General features: G+C 46.2%; 2 protein-coding genes across 7 annotated transcripts; both read right to left on the bottom strand.

The window, feature by feature from the left end:
- Positions 1–233: 233 nt before the first annotated feature.
- Positions 234–9,886, bottom strand: TMEM52B (transmembrane protein 52B). Of its 6 annotated transcripts, none has more exons than XM_053371565.1 (6): positions 9,365–9,885; positions 8,882–9,013; positions 8,461–8,504; positions 6,672–6,723; positions 3,318–3,486; positions 234–625 (listed from the first exon to the last, which is right to left on the bottom strand). In XM_053371565.1, exons 2-6 carry the CDS (start codon positions 8,933–8,935, stop codon positions 375–377), a joined length of 570 nt encoding a protein of 189 aa, XP_053227540.1. In that variant the 5' UTR covers positions 8,936–9,013; positions 9,365–9,885; the 3' UTR covers positions 234–374. The 6 variants fall into 6 exon arrangements, with proteins under 6 accessions (XP_053227540.1, XP_053227537.1, XP_053227538.1 ...); XM_053371562.1 differs by having other exon boundaries at positions 9,353–9,885; XM_053371563.1 differs by having other exon boundaries at positions 8,882–9,150; positions 9,353–9,885.
- A 7,931-nt stretch (positions 9,887–17,817) lies between these two features.
- On the bottom strand, positions 17,818–19,225 carry LOC128405197 (olfactory receptor 10T2-like). The gene has a single exon (XM_053371552.1). It carries the CDS (start codon positions 18,782–18,784, stop codon positions 17,840–17,842), a length of 945 nt encoding a protein of 314 aa, XP_053227527.1. The 5' UTR covers positions 18,785–19,225; the 3' UTR covers positions 17,818–17,839.
- Between the last annotated feature and the right edge of the window lie 315 nt (positions 19,226–19,540).

Below are 19,540 nucleotides of genomic sequence, written 5' to 3' on the forward strand. Positions count from 1 at the left end.
GCACCCCCGGGTGCAAGTAGATAAATAGGGACCGCTTACTAGCGGGAAGGTAAACGGCGTTCCGTGTGCTGCGCTGGTTCGCCAGATGCAGCTTGTCTCGCTGGCCACGTGACCCGGAAGTGTCTGCGGATAGCACTGGCCCCCGGCCTATAGAGTGAGATGGGCGCACAACCCTAGAGTCTGGCAAGACTGGCCCGTACGGGCAGGGGTACCTTTACCTTTACCTTTAATAATAATATATTTATACCCTGCCCATCCGGCTGGGTTTCCCAAGCCTCTCTGGGGAATTTGAGAATTGTAGCATTAGAAAACAGTACATCTACCAAAGGAACATAATTTGAAGTAGTCTTGGCAGTACTTGATGATGATCTGGTTCAGGGGCCTTGGCTTGATGGTTGATCTGCTTGTTGTCCTTTCTCGGCATCCACCGACTGTTTCTCCTCCGGCTGTGACTCTGGGGCTGGTTCTCCACTTCTAGCCACTCTGAATCTACTCATGTGCACAGCCTCCTCGTAAATGGGGGGTGTCTCCATCCCAGCAGGGTAATGTATGGCTGGGAGAACGCTGTGGGAATGAGCTACTGCAAGCATTCTTCTAGCAGCTGGACCAAACACCGAATGGAAGGCTGAAAACGAGAAGAACACACAACTCTTCAGGTGACTTACAGGACCTTAAATATCAGTAATGAGCGAGGATAAGAATGACCCCAATGCTGTGACTGATTGATGGTCGAGGGCGCTTCAGCCAAAGGAATGCACACTGCAGAGAGCACACAGAATTTATTGTCCAAGATAGCACAGAAGAGACGTAGGGGGAGGGGGAGGGGGAGGGGCCATGGCCCTGGGCGCTCATTTTTGAGGGGTTGCAATCAGGTGCCCCCACAATGGGCACGGAGTCCTGGCAGCTGACGGTTTTTAAAAAAAAAATTATTGACAATTTCAACATAACAAATTATCAAAACACACCATCTTCATTATTTCCCCCATTCCCCCCCACCTCCCCAACAAACCCTCCCTCCCTCCCTCCCCCCTACGACTTCCCTCAGCTTCTTTCTCTGATTTCTCAACCAATGTTATAAAATGGTATACATCCTTATATTATCTGTCTACTATGATAACCCTCAATAAATTTGTGTATGTTTCTTCAAGACCTGCCAAGGAGTCCGATTCATTTTGCTGTCTTTTAAAATAATTTGCAAAAGGCCCCCATTCTTCTTTAAAGTCACAGTTGTCCTTGTCTCGTAATTTGCGTGTCAATTTTGCCAGTTCTGCGTAGTTCATCAGTTTTTCTTGCCACTGTTCTTTTGTCGGGGTTTCCTCATTCTTCCATCCTTGTGCAATCAAGACTCTTGCCGCTGTTGTTGCATACATCAATAAATTCTTTCTTTTCCTTGGTGGGTCTCGTCCTACAATCCCTAACAAAAAGGCATTTTTGGCAGCTGAGGGTTGGCGGCAGGTGGGTTGGTTTAGTGGGCAGGTAGGTGGCGTTGTGGATTAAACCACACGTCCCTGCGACGGGGTGAGCTCTCGTTGCTCTGTCCCTGCTCCTGCCAACCTAGCAGTTTGAAAGCACGTCAAAGTGCAAGTAGATAAATAGGTACCCCTCTGGCGGGAAGGTAAACGGCGTTTCCGTGAGCTGCTCCGGTTCGCCAGAAGCGGCTTAGTCATGCTGGCCACATGACCCGGAAGCTATACGCCGGCTCCCTCGGCCATTAAAGCGAGATGAGCGCCGCAACCCCAGAGTCAGCCACGACTGGACCTAATGGTCAGGGGTCCCTTTACCTTTACCTTAGGTGCAGGCAGTCGGTGAGGAGCCTGTTGGAGGCGGGCTCCATTCACCTCCATGTGGGCTCCACACATGACCTCCTGGCGCTCCCCTCCCCATTGCAGCTGCAAAGTCCACCAGGAGGGCACAAAACTTGCCCTGCCCTGTGTGCCAGCAACCCACGCTATGCCACTGTAGCTGCTTCTACAGCTCTGGATATCGACACCTACCTAGGGGCAGAGAGAGGCTGCGGCTGCAGTTTCCTTGTGCCTGGTCCGGCGGTTCCAGTGGAAAGAGGAGGGTGGGCGCCAATGCTGCCACTCACTCTCCTGGACTGTGGCACCCGAGTGTACCCTCTGCGCCGCTTTGCGAGCTCCCTGCATTCTCCACCCCTCCTTGGGGGACCTCTCTGCACACCTGCCCTGGGCAGTGTTTCCATGCACTCCACCGCTGAATACATTAAAAAAACTGTAGCATCTCTTCATGGGAAGGAAGCAAGACTGGGATAATGGAAATGCAAAACGATCTGCTTCTTTCTTGGATGAAATGTCCAAGACTGCTCTGCGCTGGTTTACTGGTTTTGCCTCAAAGGCAGATGGAGATTGGAGTAGGGTCCTTTCTATTGATTTTTTCAAAAGTTTTTTTTTAATTTTTATTTATTGGATTTTTCAACTTTTACAGAGATATATCACACATAAATCATTAAAACAAGATTCCAAGGAATCTCCTGGACTTCCATCCTCCCCTATGTAGGTCCTATTATTAATCATTTCCTCCCGGATCTTTTATAATACAGTGGTGTCTCGGGTTACATATGCTTCAGGTTACATATGCTTCAGGTTACATATGCTTCAGGTTACAGACTCCGTTAACCCAGAAATATTACCTCGGGTTAAGAACTTTGCTTCAGGATGAGAACAGAAATCGTGCTCCGATGGCGCAGCGGCAGCGGGAGGCCGCATTAGCTAAAGTGGTACCTCAGGTTAAGAACAGTTTCAGGTTAAGAACAGACCTCCGGAACGAATTAAGTACTTAACCCGAGGTACCACTGTACTCCAAACCTTTTACCTCTTCCATTATGTCCAGAATCAACCTTCAACAACAAGTGATATTCCAATCCTACTAACGATTTTAACTGTTTACAATGGTCTTTAACATAAGTTATAAATTTGCCCCATTCCTCATTAAAATTGTGGTCTTCCTGATTCCTGACTTTTCTGGTCATTTTAGCCATTTCAGCATACAGTGGTACCTCGGGTTAAGAACTTAATTTGTTCTGGAGGTCCGTTCTTAATCTGAAACTGTTCTCAACCTGAGGTACCACTTTAGCCAATGGGGCCTCCCGCCGCCGCTGCACGATTTCTGTTCTCATCCTGAAGGAAAGTTCTTAACCTGAGGTACTATTTCTGGGGTAGAGGAGTCTGTAGCCTGAAGCGTCTGTAACCCGAGCTACCACTGTAGTCCGTTAACTTGATCTGCCATTCTTCTCTAGTAGGAACCTTTCTATAGATTTTAAGCAGCTAGCATGGGACTAGTATGGTTGCTCAACTCACAAGTGATGGTGCTTTGAAGAGTGCTGTCGTGATCAAATGCGATGACTGTGACTTCATAGGGCTGGGAGTTGTCGTCTTCCCCGGCTGGGTGGCAGTGAAGGCAGCAGTACCTCACACAGACAGAGACGAGGCCGCAGAGGAGGAGCAGCCCAACCATCACAACCACAAGCCCAGAAGTGGGGGGAAAGAAGGGGAGAGTCAGAACCACTGCCGTTTATTGTTCATACTAAGTAGGAACATGGGCATAGCCTATGGTTACCAGACATCCCTGTTTCCCGGGGACAGTCCCAGGATTGACAAATCTGTCCCTGGACAAAATCCGTCCCCGGAATGTCCCCGGATTTCATTTAATGTCCCCGGATTTCATTTAATGTCCCCAGATTTCATTTAATGTCCCCGGATTTCATTTAATGTCCCCGGATTTCAATTTTAAGTGTTGTAGATTTATTAGTAGGGAATGAAAGTTGCGTGATTGGTTCAATGGCACAAGACACATCATATGGGGACTTCCAGCGACGCAAAATGGCGGGCGCCACGGCAGCGAGCAGCTCCTGAAGGCAGCCAGAGCCAACTGCGCTACCAGGCTGGCTCTGGGCTGCTGAGACTGCTGCTGCTGCCGCCACCACTGCCTAGGGGGAACCGAGGACACCCATCACATCAACTGGGGGAACCGCTGACACACACACACACACACAACCCAAATCGAGCCAGGCGCAAGAGTGCCCGGCCAACTGCCCAGCAGCGCTCCAGGGCCAGGAAAACCCTGGAGCCAACGCAGGGAGAAGGAGGAGAGGAGAAGGAGAAGGCAGAGAGAGAAAGAGGAAGGAGAAAAAAGAGGGGAGCCCTGACCTTGCCGCACCGCTGCCACCACTCAGTAGAAGAGGTAGCAGAGCACCGGGAGGGCAAGGACACATGGCCAGGCCCAGGCCTGACCCGAGCTTACTCCACAGTGGCTAGCGCTCCAAGACAGCAGGCCGGAAAAGTATTTGAAGAATAAGTTTTGAAATATAAAGATGGAGGTTTATAAGTTAAAATTGGGTAATTAAAATGAATCAGAGGAAATAAGGTAAAGTGTGGGGACAAAAATTTGCTGAGCTAAAAATTGGAATTGGAATACAAGAAGGGCAGGTGTGGGGAAGTCAAGGAAATTGGGTATGGAAAGTAAGTAATGTAAACTTTTTTAACTGTTGCTTTTTCTTTTTTTTCTTCTCTCTTTTTTCTTTTCTGTTTTTCTTTTATATTTTTTGAAAATTTTAATTAATATATTTTTAAAATCCAAGACAGCAGGCCGGGGCCCAGAGGAAGGCCACGTGACAGAGAAGACCACAGAAGAGAAGATATTACTTCTTAATTTTTTCAAATAACTTTTTAAAAATATATTTTCCCCCTCTTTTTTTTTATAAAAAGTGTCCCCAGATTCTTTGAAAAAATCTGGTAACCTTAGCATAGCCAGGCTTTATGTTGGGGGGGGCAGGCTTCATGTTAGGGGGGGCAGAAATTCATTTAGTTAAGTATTTTCATTGATTTACTTGATTTGGGGGGGGAGCTGCTCCCTGCCCCCCCGTTAAGCCCATGTGTAGTAACCCAAACATCATGAATCAAGCGATGAGAAGATTTCCCAGCACTCCATCCTTTTGTTCCAAAATAAGTCCGTTTGCCCCTTCTCGGGCTGGAAGATATGTCGGTGGCCCCCTGGGCCTCCTCTGTGAATTGGCCTATCATCCTCCTGCCGCCAAATTGGCCAATGGTGGAAAGAATTAGAGGGCGTTCTCCTGGGCGCGGGAACAACTAGACAATAGCGAGGCTTGGCCCCATGCCCAGAGCAAGGATAAATTCCTGGCCTGCTGGGCATTTTGGCGTCTCTATCGCTGCGATGGTGCACACACCCCATTTGAATGGCAATGCCCATCAACTTCTGAGGGGCTTGGCCCCCTCAAATACTTTGGAGTACATAGGAGTTGGTTCCTATGTCTGCAGTTTGTTCCAGAAGCAGAGCAATTCAATTTGTTCCTTCAGTCTACAGTCGTACCTTGGAAGTCAAACGGAATCCGTTCCGGAAGTCCGCTCAACTTCCAAAACATTTGGAAACCAAAGCACAGCTTCCGATTGGCTGCAGGAAGCCCCTGCAGCCAATCGGAAACCACAGAAGCCCCATCAAACGTTCGGCTTCCTAAAGAACGTTTGAAAACTGGAACACTCACTTCTGGGTTTTGATCATTTGGGAGCCGATTTGTTTGGAAGCCAGGGCGTTTGAGATCCAAGGTACGACTGTATTTGCCTTCCCTGCCCCACTTCCCCCGCCCCACATCTAGAATGACAAAACACTACCCAAAGGCACTCTTGAACTTAGTTTCTGTGTGGTGTTTTATCAATGCACATGTGCAGATCTGGTAACTGAAAAGAAAAAAATATATGAACTACTGTTGGAACCTACTGTAAACCACATGTGCACGTTGGTCTTGCAAAATTTAGAAGCAGGACATCAAACAATGAAGAATTTCTAATTTACCAATACAGTGGTATTTTGGTAGTCAAATGCCTTAGTTGTCGAACAAATCAACTCCCGAATGTCGCAAACCCGGAAGTGAGTGTTCCGGTTTGTGAACGTTTTTTGGAAGCTGAACGCCTGATGGTGCTTCTGCAGCTTCTGATTGGCTGCAGGAAGTTCCTGCAGCCAATCAGAATCTGCACCTTGGTTTTTGAACCATTTTGGGATTCAAATGGATTCCCGGAACGGATTAAATTCAAGAACCAAGGTACGACTGTATCATTTTGGAAGGACACTGGATGCGAGAGGACACTTCCTCCTCACCCAGTCCCTGAATCCAGGGGGATATAATATTAGGGCTGCTGGCTGAGGTAGGAGACCTGAATGTGCACCATAGCATTTTAATCTGCAGGCTTTACAGGAATCACACATCCTCTGCATGAACAATCCATCTATGTAGAAAACTAGTACAACGATAATATTATGGCTAGTCCTCTCTCTGTAATGGTAGTTTTCTATGCTGGGGTATGTTAATATTTTAAACAGAGGTGTTCTAGCCCTATTCAAAGTGGATCTTTTTGAAATTAATGGTCTTTTAGGCCCATTAATTTCAATGGCTCTACTCTGAGTGGAAATCAGTTGGATACAAGCCCCAACCTGCAAATTGATATGGCCCAGCCCTAGCACAGGTTTGGGTCTTCAGTGAAAATTAGGCTTCAATGGAAACAGAACTCAGTACTGCACAGAAACCCCAGGCTGTCACAATGCACATTCCAGGACAGCATGCAGCTGGTGGCATCATTCATCAACACAAACATCACACAACTGACACAGTTACAACATGTTTTTTTCCAAAAAGAAACTTACCAGATGTACCAGAGATGGACCCAGTTTTGGCTTGAGCAGCTTTGGGGAGAACTGGCGATTCAAGAAAATGTTAATATCATAGAAATAAAAGCCAGGTTTGCACATCCATGAATGCCCCTATTTCCCTTTGCTTGGTTACTCAAGATTTGTTAAGTAGAACATTAAAAGTGATCAGAGGAGACAGGACTGTTTAATCAATGCTTAACATTCATCTGATTTATGGTATTTAGCTGAAGACCACCTTGGGAGAAAGGCAGGATATGAATATATTAGATTAAATCAATAAATGATTTGGTTTTGTAATCTGCACAGTTACTTCAAACATCTTAAGCCTCAGCCATCTCTAATACTTCTTTTCTTTGAACATCCCAAGTGCAGATAAACACAGGAAATTTACTGGGTGATAACGGAGGGCTGACAATGAGATGCTTGTTTGAAAGACGGCTGGCAATATAAGCTTTTAAAGTGATACTTTTCCTTTCAAAACTATGTTCAGTTGGTTCCAAGTAGCTCAGAACTCCTCTTCTGCACACACAATTTCCACAGCGCTCACTGACATTATTTAAGGATCTCTCTAAACCTGGCCCCAAGAGGCAAAGAAGTCTAGTGGCCTTCAAAAGTTGTGACTCTATGCATCAAGCATGGATTCACGTTTGAAGCATGTGGTCCAGGACTCACCTTAAGACTAATTCTGGAAAGCTTGCTTTGCTGGAGAGGGTGTGACACCCCCCCCCAATAATCCCACACCTATGGTGAGATTTTGAGAAAGTGCAGGGGTTCTGGTTTAAAATATTTGCAAACTGGGCAAGTAAACAAGCCTAAGATCACCCCAGAGCCAGCATTGGCATACATCTCCATTTTCTGGGGAAGAATGACAATTCCCAGACATTACAAATCCACAATGACAAAACTTAGTGGCAGAGTGACTCAAATTTTTCAAAAATTGGAGAACATCTGAACACATTTCCATGAAAAATTGTTAAACTGGGCTATGGCAACTGGGCCTTTAGGAGAAATTGACACAAGAACATAGGGAAACCCACACCAACAAGTTCAAAGTGACCCAATACAATATCCGTTTCCCTGCCTTGTTCATAGCTGTTTTCCTTTTTTTAAGGGAAATTCCCTTATTCCGAATAGGATTCCTCGCAAGAAAAGGGAAAAGTTGACAGCTATGGCCTTGTTACTGAAGGGGATTCAGATAGGTGGCCCCCAAGTCCCCCTCTTATTTTGGATGTTGGAAGTTGGATGCCAAATTCCCCAAAATTTCTTGCGAGTCTGTAACTTCTGGTCAGACTCTTTAAAATGGCTGTTGCAGCCCCCTGTACAATGAAACCAGTTAGGAAATGATGGTGTTTGTATCACCACTAAATACACTTTCTCGAGGACCCAAGCTTTCCTTACAGGGGTCAGCAAACTTTTCCAACAGGGGGCCGGTCCACTGTCCCTCAGACCTTGTGGGGGCCCGGACTATATTGGGGGTGTGTGATAAACAAATTCCTATGCCCCACAAATAACCCAGAGCTGCATTTTAAATAAAAGGAAACATTCTACTCATGTAAAAACACTCTGATTCCCAGACCGTCCGCAGGCCAGATTGAGAAGGCGATTGGGCTGGATCCGGCCCCCGGACCTTAGTTTGCCTACCCATGATTGAGACCATTGCCAAAGAGTGTGTGTCTCCCCCTCCCTCAATCTTCCACCTGAAAACTGAGGCAAAATTTCACTTAATTTCACTCAAAATTTCAATCAACTGCAAGAAGCAGTTAATTCCATGAACATACTCACTGGTCAGTGCCTGAACAGGTCTCCTGCAGTGTCACCTGAGGAATCTTCAAGAGATGAAAAAGTCAAAGTGGCTTTTATTCTTTCCTCTACATCCACTCCATTTTTAAATCATAGAATCGGAAGGGACTCTAAGGGTCATCTAATCCAACCTGAATATGCAGTCGGGCCATACAGGGATCAAACCTGCAACCCTGGTGTTATCAGCACTGCATTCTAACCAACTGAGCTATCTTTGCCTTCTTCCTCAAGGGATATAATATTAATTTTTGTTCTACACCCCAGCCAGATATTTCATTCTCCTCTCTCTCTCCACTGCATGACTGAGAGATGCTTTCTACATTTTACAATACAGATCCCTATTTGAATTCTAATTCCCTGCTGGCTTTCCTTTCTGGCCAAACTGAAATCCAAGGCGCCTTACCTGAGACAGACATGTCAGAGCAGAGATGGTCACAACTCGGCTCGTCTTCCCCATCAGTGAATCTTCTGTTGCTCAGTCTTCTGTCATCCAAAGCAGGGACCTCCTTGCAACCTCACGTTCATCATGCGCCATCTTCAAGCCGGCATAAGAGACATTGAAATTGCCTGGGGGCGCCACATCTCACAGCTTTTATTCTTTATACTTTTGCCCCCATCACGTAGCCTTTCTTAGAAATTCACACTTCCTCTCTTTTAGCTCTGATCGATCTTCTATATGGACACACACAGAAATATAGGCAAATTGTACATGCATAATCTCAGTAGCATATACCTTAGAAAGTCAAAGAAAGCTGAGGAGTGTCTTGTCCTGTTGCCCTGTGAAAGGTGCTCCTGTATCACTCTGTAGTGCTACCTGTCCCCTTGCCTTCACCACTCCAACCCCCAGAACAAAGTTCAGGATGAAGCCACTGACCTTCTGCTTTACCTAGGTTGAGAAGTCTGTTCCTCTGCCTCCTGCAACTATGTCCTTATCGCTTTGCAATGAACAAGAGGGGATACTTGAAAAACGACGGAAAAAGCATTTCCCAGTATTCCACCCATGCGTTCCACTAATCCCCCATGGCCTCCCTTGCTCCAAAGTTTCAATAAAGCACCAAAGGTATAAACATTAATCTGTAGCAAATGATTGCCACTTCCCTGTTTAGACCCACATGCTTTCCACGCTTTTTACTTTAGTGCCGTTTGGCTTTCTTCTCAATTCTCCCTCAAGCGGTTACATTAAACAGTCTCTTAACGGCCTGTTTCCCCCTTGTATAATAACCACTATTACATTCCTGCATGTTCCGCATATAAATACATGAGCTGAGCATGCAGATTTGGATATAGCAGTAGGGGAGAAATGGTAAACATTTCCGAAGAATCCATAATTCAAATTTCAGTCGGTCATAACACAATTGGTTTTTGCGCTTAATAATCCTTCTGCTCTGGGGCTGTATTGCATCTGAAAAAGTCTGGCAGGTGTTTTACCCTCTGCTACAACCGTGACAACAATTAAGCTGGTGAATCATTACTCTGGCATAATTTTCAGAGCCAGTGAGCAGAACCGATGGATTTATTTTTTTTTTAAATAGCAGTCACGAAACTAGAATTTAAACAGGCATGTCAGGTGTATATGCTCCAAGGAGAACAGCATGCATATAAAAGTGCAGAAATACAGACAGCAGCATGTTGACACGGATGCTGGATCCAGAAACTGACTCTGTTGGTGCTGGTTCAGGACCACCTGACCCCCAAACAGAACTGAATATTTTCCCTTGAATATTTTGCCCTTCAAGGTCAAGGTCCTGAGTGGAATACTGAGAAATACTTTTCCATTCATTTTTCAAGCACCACCACTTCTTCGCTGCAAAACAAAAAGCACATAAATGCAGAAGGGAATTTGGCAAAAACCCCATCTGGAAGGGCCCTATATCTAATTATCTAATGGGCAAATAAAAAATTATAAGCTTTTTTCCCCATATGTTGCTCTGCAGGCTTAAATTATATAAATATTAATGCTAAGATAAATTTATGCTGTAAAAATGGCAAAGCTCCGTTTTGCGTATGCTGTATATGTGTCAGCCAACAATTTTCAAAAAGCAATTGTCAGAACAGGCAAACTAATTCTGTGCAGTGGTACCTCGGGTTAAGAACTTAATTCGTTCTGGAGGTCCGTTCTTAACCTGGAATTGTTCTTAACCTGAGGTACCACTTTAGTTAATGGGGCCTCCCGCTGCCGCTGCACCGCAGCCACGCGATATCTGCTCTCATCCTGAAGCAAAGTTCTTAACCCGAGGTACTATTTCTGGGTTAGTGGAGTCTGTAACCTGAAGCGTCTGTAACCTGAAGCACTTGTAACCTGAGGTACCACTGTATTTGTTTGCTCTGAAGGTCTCCTCACTGAATTCAAACTAATGAGATGGGAGATGTTAAGTTGTGGGTGAACAACACAGTGATTCTTCAAACAGCTCTTGTTTATTCACAGGCCAGAACAGAACTGAACTGAAGGGTTCAGCCAGCCTGCTTATATAGAGCTGCAGTACAACGCAACTGTAACAACTTTCTGTAACTATCCAATCACTGAACATCACTTTTGATCCCTTATTTGCATATGTGGACCTGAACTATCTACAGTATCCCCCTGCTGGCCCAGGGTGAGAACTTCAGTACATAACAGGAGAACTAAGGAAAAGGAACGTATGCCATACTAATTGTTTTTTGAGAAAGCAAAAGAGCAGAAATTAGGTCCATTCCAAATCAATTCAAATTTCTGAAAAACAACAGACATACTTTCACATGATTCCCTGTTTAAAAATAGTCTTTACTGGGGTGAAGCAAGAGCAGAAGAAGCCACCTCCACAAAGATAAGCAGAAATGTTGAGTTTTTCCAGCATACCCAACTGCCCCCAGCCCAAATATACAGTACATGATGATGATGATGATAATGATGCTGCTGATTTTATTATTTGTACCCTGTCTATCTGGCTGGGTTGCCCCAGCCACTCTTGGCGGCTTCCAGCATAAAATAAAACATTAAAACATTATATAAAACAGAATAAATCATTAAACATTAAAAAACTTCCTGAAACAGGACTGCCTTCAGATGTATTCTAAACGTTGCATAGTGACTTATCTCACTGACATCAAGAAGATTTTTCAACACGAAGAACAATCTTGATGCCTTGGTTAAGTTTCAACACTTAATGACTCTGCAGGAATGTTTGGTCATGAAATTGGGGTTAAGATTTGGGAAGAAACAAGACTAATCTTTTGAAACGTGTCTTTTGTTCTAGAGCTTCCTTTATGAGACAATCCCCTTTCAAACCAATATATTTCCAAGCATTTAAAAAGGTAAAGGTAAAGGCACCCCTGACAGTTAGGTCCAGTCGCGGACGACTCTGGGGTTGCGGTGCTCTTCTCGCTTTACTGGCTGAGGGAGCCGGTGTACAGCTTCCGGGTCATGTGGGCAGCATGACTAAGCCGCTTCTGGCGAAGCAGAGCAGCACACAGAAACGCCGTTTACCTTTCCGCCGGAGCGGTACCTATTAATCTACTTGCACTTTGACATGCTTTCGAACTGCTAGGTTGGCAGGAGCTGGGACTGAGCAAGGGACTGCGCAGATTCACTCAAAAGGATCATAGCGCCACCCGCGCCTTTCCAGCATTTTACTAAACAGATAATCAAAGTTGTAACTACTAAATCAGGCCCACCATTTTCCAAATGAATATTCTATATCTAGATGAGTGGAAAGATAATGCTGCAGTACTATCAGAGATCTGCTTTGTCCAGAATGTTATACAAAATTTGTTGTGTTTAATGATTCCTCTTCAAGGTGAAAACTTGTATTTCCTTCTCGATTCTCAGATTTGTTGGGTGAAGCAGGAGCTTTTCCAGCATTTTACTAAACAGAAAATCAAAGTTGTAACTACTAAATCAAGCCCACCATTTTCCAAATGAATATTCTATATCCAGATGAGTAGAAAGATAAGGAACAGCTGCAGAACTATCAGAGATATTCTTCGTCCAGAGAGTTATACAAAATTTGTTGTGTTTCATGATTCCAAGTATAGCCTTATGAGGCTTTGCCCTTGGGTGGGAAAAATATTGCGCCCGGGAAAGGGAAGTGGGAGTCAACAGACACTCAAGGAATAGTTTCAGAGGCAAAGCTTTTATTTCTACCATCCATGAACTGGTAGAAGGAGCAAGTGTGATAACTCACAAAAAGCATGCATGAGTTCACAGTCATGTGCACAAGCATATATACCCCTTTCCAGTTCCCTCCCCCTCTCTCCTCCTTCTTCCAGAGTCCTGCCCATGAGTTCCTCTGAGCATGAACAGAAAGCTGTCTTGGGAAAGGGATGTGTGTGTGAGAAGCCTTGCATGTCCAAGATGTTGCAGTTAGAATGAGATAAGATTCAGTTCTCAGGCCTGAGTATTCTTGGCAATGACAGAGCCTATTCATTAGCCTTTAAAAGTAACGGTTTGCCCTTGCCACAGCATCTTGTGAGAATCCACAGAAAAGCTGTTTTGGATTTTTAGAAGACAAAAGGAATTTTGGACAGTTTTGAGGCCTGGTTGGGGGGGGGTGACTTCAGGCCTAGGTGGGGTCACCTGTCTTCACCTTCCTTCATTCCTCCCTCTTAATCTTTGGACAGCCTTCTTCAAGGCGCGTCCCAAAATGGGCCACTATCCTTTCTTGAGGCCACTGATGCATGCCCCAATTTTTGGGAGCTGCCTCCCGCAATTGTTGCTAGGTCAGCTGAACGCCTCCTTTGACGGGGTGCAGACACACGTCTGTGAGCAGAGACACTACCTTCCCCTTCTGAAGGCCACACCAAGCCAGAAAAAGTTCCTGGCGTGGACTCAGGTGTAACAATTTGGGCTGGGAAGGTGCGATTGCAGATTGTCACTGGCGCTCTTTGATTTATTGACACAAAGCCAGCCAGTAATTCGGTGAACCTAGCCTTATCTGTGCGATTCGTGCACAGGGTTATTACCAAGTTGGTGCTGTGGTTCAAAGGGGGCTTCAGTTAAGTTCTGGAGGCTCTGGGTGGAGCTCTGCCAGGTGGAAGCGGGCAGGGGCGTAATTTCCCTGATTGAACATCCCATACAAATACCCTTCTCTGCAGGTGTGGTGTAAAGCTATCCAGGGGCCCAGCAACCTTCTATAAAAACTGTATATGCAAAGGGAAAGAAAAGAAAATGAGAAAATGTCCTCTTTCAATCCATGCTGGATTCTTGAGCCGTGCAAAGCGTCCAGGGGTGATGCAGGAAGGCAGGGCTATCTCACGGGCGTCGGGGCGTCTGGTGGGCGTTGGACGTCTTGGGTCTCTTCCAACAAGGCTGGAGCGTCTGGGGTGAGTCAAAGGGGCCGGTGTAGATCAGGTAGATCAGGTGTTACAGATGCCGGTGACTTTAACAGCTGTAGAGAAACAGGACAGCCTCTGGCCGGTTTACCTGTCAAGAGAAGAGAAAAAACAAACACGGCAGCGACTGTACATTGACAGATAGCATTTGCACATAAGGTATATTAACTCAAAAGGGTATGCTTGGCAGGAAACTTCGCAAGGGGTACATGGCAGCCCAGTTTGACAGTCCTGCTTCATGGGTTGTTTGCCAGCTGAGATTTTTAAAAGTCTTTTTCCTGTGCTCTATTTTTTTCAGAGCTCTTGCGGCCTGTAAGCCATGTTGCAAATTTCAGTTTTCATCTGCCAAAGATTGTTAGTGTTAAGCAGGAGGGGCACGGTGTTCCCGTGTACTGGCAAAGTTTTAAAGTTTCAAAATTCCTATGCCGCAGCTCCTTTCAGAGTAAAATTGCACCTTAAAAAGAAAAACTTGACAAAGTTCACAGAAAGCATTCACTTGCTTTTAAGAAATCACTCTTCAGGTTAGTACTTGGGGCAGGGGGGTGGGTAACCCTTGGCCTTCTGGGGGTTTTTGTCGCTTGACTGTAAATCCTAATTGGCTCCAGGCAGTAGCAGGTCAGAGTAGCTGGCTGAATGCAGCAGTGTCCTTCTGAGGTAGCTGCCAAGAGATAAGCTACTCCAAGCGCCTGGCACAAGGGGGGGGGGGGGAAAGCTGATGTCCTGTTACTTGCGTGAATGAGAAACAGTCTGTTCACATGCTTTCTGCAACAGTTTTTGAGCAAGAAAGATGAGGGGGGGGGAATCATTTTCAGAAACCTCACTCTGTGCGCTGAACAACCATTGTTGGATCAAGGCCAGGCAGCATGGCTGGGTACGTGGTTACTGTTCTCAGCCTGTGGGGAGCGGGGATTTTCTCGGGCGAGGGGCCTGTGGGCATTCCATTTCCCAGTGACCCTCTTGCCTGCAGATGGCGCACTGGTTTCTTCCCTAGGCGTCCTCTGCCCCTCCCGTGGACACCCTCCGGGATTAAGTCTTTGCCTCTGGCCTTCTGGCTGTTTGAAGACAAACCCCTAATTATTTTGGCTGGGTCCTCTTCGAAAGAAGGATTCTGATTAAGGTGCTTGGAGGTCTGTGGTCCTGGACGTCGGATGGCTCCAGGGGATCGTACACTCGGTGGGACGGGGCCATCAAAGTGGAGTTTTAGCTGCCTCAATTGCAACATCAGTATTGTCCGCTGCCCTGAGGGCATGTATCTTGCGGATTTCCTCAATGGTCATGTTAGGGAATCAGGAGCAGGAGCACTGGGGAGAGAGGATTGGGAGAGCGAAGGGGAAGAATCTGAGGGCAGCGTAGGGGAGTATGACAGTGGCCCGAGAGATTCCATGAGCTTCTCCAGCGAATCAGAAGATTCCCAGAAGGGGGCGCCTATGGTCAGGGCAAGGGGGGTCCCAGGGGGGACGCACCAGAAACAAGGAGCTAGAGGGGAACCCCAAAGCAGCAGTGGAGGATCGGGACCAGTTTCCCCACCAGAGCATAGTGGGGGGGAGGAGTCACATGTGTCAGGGCCAGCGTCTCCTCCAGAGAGGGAGTCAGGGCTGACCACGCCTCCATCGGAGAGTGGGGGAACGGAAGGGAGGTCAGTTGCAGCTAGCCCCCCCGAAGGGGGAAGCAGTGGCAGCAGCAGTGAAACGGTCAGGAGGAAAGCTGCTGGCTGGGCGCGCGCGCCAAGTTCAAATGTGCAGGCGCGCGGAACAGCAGGAGACCCGGATGGGGAACCAGCTCCTAAAGCCCGCCGGAGGGAGGGAGAAGGCTCAGGGGAATCAGCGGGAGAAGAGGCTAGAAAGGGCGGAACCCCGGCGGGCAGGCGGACCCAGAGGAGGAAGGAGCAGCGGAGAAGGTGGAGCAAGGCTAGGATCTTAAATTGGTGTCAGGGGGGAGGAGACTCAGACGGAGCATCAGTGGTCTGACACTTTAGACGTGGGGCTGCGCGCTGCGGCTCTGGAAGTGAAACTGAACTTCAATAAAGACTTTTATACTTAACAACGAAGCAGCGTTGGTCCTTTGTGAGCTGGGACCTAGGGCAGCCCTGACAGGTCAGTATTGTAATCCTAGGGCTTTTAATCCCTCGGGTTTAATTGTCTCTTTTTTTAACAGTTCTGTCCCATGCGACTCTCAAAGCCTTACCTTCTGTTTCTTTCTGTCAATTCACATCCTTGCATTGTGCTGCTTCTAGAACCAAGAAGCCACATCCAGCTCACTCTTTTGGACTGCTTACTGGCTCTATCTCACGCGGCTCTTTAAAATCTTCTGCTCTTTTCTTTGTGCCAGTTCACATACTGAAATACTCTTTTGGACTGTCTGCTTGTCCATTTCACCTGATTCCTTCTGAATTTCACCATTCTCAACTTCCTCTTCTCTTTCTTCCTCAGTCTCTTTGCTTGGGGGTTGGGTAGGGGGAACCTCATTTAGCCCTGGTGCAGTTGCTGCATAGGGTGGAGGGGGGCTAATTATTCCTCCTTCCTCTTCTGGGTCTGGAAAGACTGCTGGTTCTTTTTTTTTTAACTTGTACTTGCTGCCATACTGGGCACAGTTTTGGCATGGCATGGGTAATCACAGTTCTACTTTTCTTAAGCCATGGGGGACGGTCAGGAACTTCACATAAGTATTTGGAGTCTATTTTTCTTCAGTTTTTAAAATCCCCAGTCATCTACTTTCGTGGCATCTTTCCAATTTGTTCAGGAAACATTGCAGGGGGGGGTCGTGGGAGTTGTTTTACTGCTTTTTCTCCATGACCCTGGGACCCTGGAACACTGGGATACTGGGACACTGGGATACTTGGATACTGGGATACTGGGACACCCCGTCCTCCTAACGTCATTTCTCTCACTCAGTCACAGACCACACGTTGCTTCCAACGTCTCACACACTCAAAACATTCACTGAAGTGTCCCCCCCCCCACATTCAGAAACCCATGCACCTACCCCAATCCCCTTTTTACCAAAACCAACCACAACCGGCAGTGCTTCACGACTTCGACCAGGGCCCAAGAGCACCTTTTTCTGCTTCTTCTGGGCACAAAACCAACAACCAACTGGCAGCGCTTAGACTTCTACCGGGGCCCAGCAGCACCCTTTTTGCTGCTTTTCTGGGCAAAACCAAAACCAGTGGCACTTTTTACTGCCCTACTGGTGGAGCTGATCAAACTCTCTTTGCTCCCACCTATCCCTGTGGAGCCTTACCTTTTTCCTCGAGGTACCTTCTTTCTGCACGGCCTTTGCTTTTTCTCTGGTCCTTGCAGTGTCTCCACTCAGGAACGGGTGGCAATTCCTCCCACGAACTTGGCAGGATGTGCACTGGAACTGCTGACGCCGAATCCGAGGTGTTCACCGCAGGGACGCCTTGAACCCACATCCCTTATCCTCAGGGAATTCTGTTTTTCCCAGCCAGCGCACCAAGAAATGTAGCCTTATGAGGCTTTGCCCTTGGGTGGGAAAAATATTGTGCCCGGGAAAGGGAAGTGGGAGTCAACAGACACTCAAGGAATAGTTTCAGAGACAAAGCTTTTATTTCTACCATCCATGAACTGGTAGAAGGAGCAAGTGTGATAACTCACAAAAAGCATGCACGAGTTCACAGTCATGTGCACAAGCATATATACCCCTTTCCAGTTCCCTCCCCCCTCTCTCCTCCTTCTTCCAGAGTCCTGCCCATGAGTTCCTCTGAGCATGAACAGAAAGCTGTCTTGGGAAAGGGATGTGTGTGTGAGAAGCCTTGCATGTCCAAGATGTTGCAGTTAGAATGAAATAAGATTCAGTTCTCAGGCCTGAGTATTCTTGGCGATGACAGAGCCTATTCATTAGCCTTTAAAAGTAACGGTTTGCCCTTGCCACAGCATCTTGTGAGAATCCACAGAAAAGCTGTTTTGGATTTTTAGAAGACAAAAGGAATTTTGGACAGTTTTGAGGCCTGGTTGGGGGGGGTGACTTCAGGCCAAGGTGGGGTCACCTGTCTTCACCTTCCTTCATAAGGTGACAACTATTTCCCTCTGGATTTTCAGATTCTTTGAGTGCAGGAGGTTTTGCCAAGCGATTTCTTAAGCGCTATTTGAACATCTTTGTTTCTCAGGCTGTACACTAAGGGGTTCAACAAGGGAGTCACCATTGTGTAAGAGACAGAAATAAAAGTGTCCTCATCTAGTGTGTATCTGGATTTGGGCCTTAAATAGATAATGGAAGCACAACCAAAGTGCACTACGACCACGATAAGATGGGAGGCACAAGTAGAAAAGGCTTTTCGCTTCCCAGCCGTTGTGGGGATTTTCAAGACAGTGTTAACAATTAAAAAGTATGAGAGAAGGATGAACAGAAATGAACAAAATACAACCAAAACACAAATAACAAAAATGACAATTTCTCCTATGTAGTTTCGGCCACAGGCTAATTCAAGCAAAGGTGCTAAATCGCAAAAGAAGTGCTTAAGTTTATTTGGTCCACAGAAAGGCAAGGTAAATATGATAATGGTCTCTGAGGTGGAAAAAAGAAATCCAGTTGTTGCTGAACAAGCCACCAGTTTGGTGCAGAGACTTTGATTCATCAAAATCTGATAACGTAAAGGTTTGCATATGGAGACATATCGGTCATACCCCATCACTGCTAGAAGCATACAATTTGTGCACCCAAAGCCCAGGAAAATGCACATCTGAGTAGCACAGCCAATGAAGGAAATGGTCTTCTTTTCTCTTAGAAGATTTGCAAGCATATTGGGAATAATGACAAGTGAGTAGCAGATTTCTGAGAAGGAGAGGATGGAGAGGAAGAAGTACATGGGGATGTGAAGGCTGCGGTCAAGCCGTATTGCAGTGATGATGATTATATTCGCGATCAAAGTTACCAGGTAGATTAGAGAGAACACCAGAAACAAGGGAATCTGCAGGTCTGGGAAACTGGAAAATCCAGCAAGGATAAATTCTGTCACCACTGTTTGATTTCCTCTTCCCATTGATGCAGCATCTGAAAATAAACTTTAAAAGCGTTACGGATTGCAACAGTGCTCGTCAGCTGATGTTTTATACAAAAATACTGGGGGAAATGCTTGCTCATAAAATTATTTTTTATTTTTTGTTATTTATTAAATTTACCTACTGCCCTTCAACTGAATATCACAAGCCCGTTTACAACATAAAAACAAAAAATACATAATGTGACTGTAAAAATGCAAGAACAATAATAACTTACGAGGAAGCAGGTTGGATGTTGAGCTCTTCCAAGTGACAGGAATTTGCCACAATATCCTTTTTTATGATGTTTTTATTTAGCATGGAACGATGTAAACACTTAGAAATCCCACCTGATATTATCTCCATGGTGTTTCAAAACGTAAAATAATCAACTATCTTATTATCAGTGGGAGTTGTTAAAATCTACAAGTAATGTAAAAATACATGTAATTTTATTGGGTGTTGTGATGGGATGGTGAGCTGCTTGTGCGTAAAATCCTAGTCCCTCAGAGTTTGGCTAAGTCCACAAACCTCTGTCTGTGACGGAGCTCCTTAAGCATGGCTCCATCAGTCGCTCGTTGAATCGGACAGTGGGCGTTTACGGAACTTCTTCCAGCATAAAAGCTCCTTAACGGAAACGCGTCTTCTGGACTCTCGGCGTGACAGTTTCCGGCGAGGAGTGGGTGTCCCTACAGGAGGTCCTGAAACCTCCCCACTGTTCTCGCTTGAAGTGTCTCTGAGCCCTCCCTCCGACTCAC

The sequence above is a fragment of the Podarcis raffonei genome, chromosome 17 (assembly GCF_027172205.1).
Source record: "Podarcis raffonei isolate rPodRaf1 chromosome 17, rPodRaf1.pri, whole genome shotgun sequence".
NCBI classification, from domain to species: domain Eukaryota; kingdom Metazoa; phylum Chordata; class Lepidosauria; order Squamata; family Lacertidae; genus Podarcis; species Podarcis raffonei.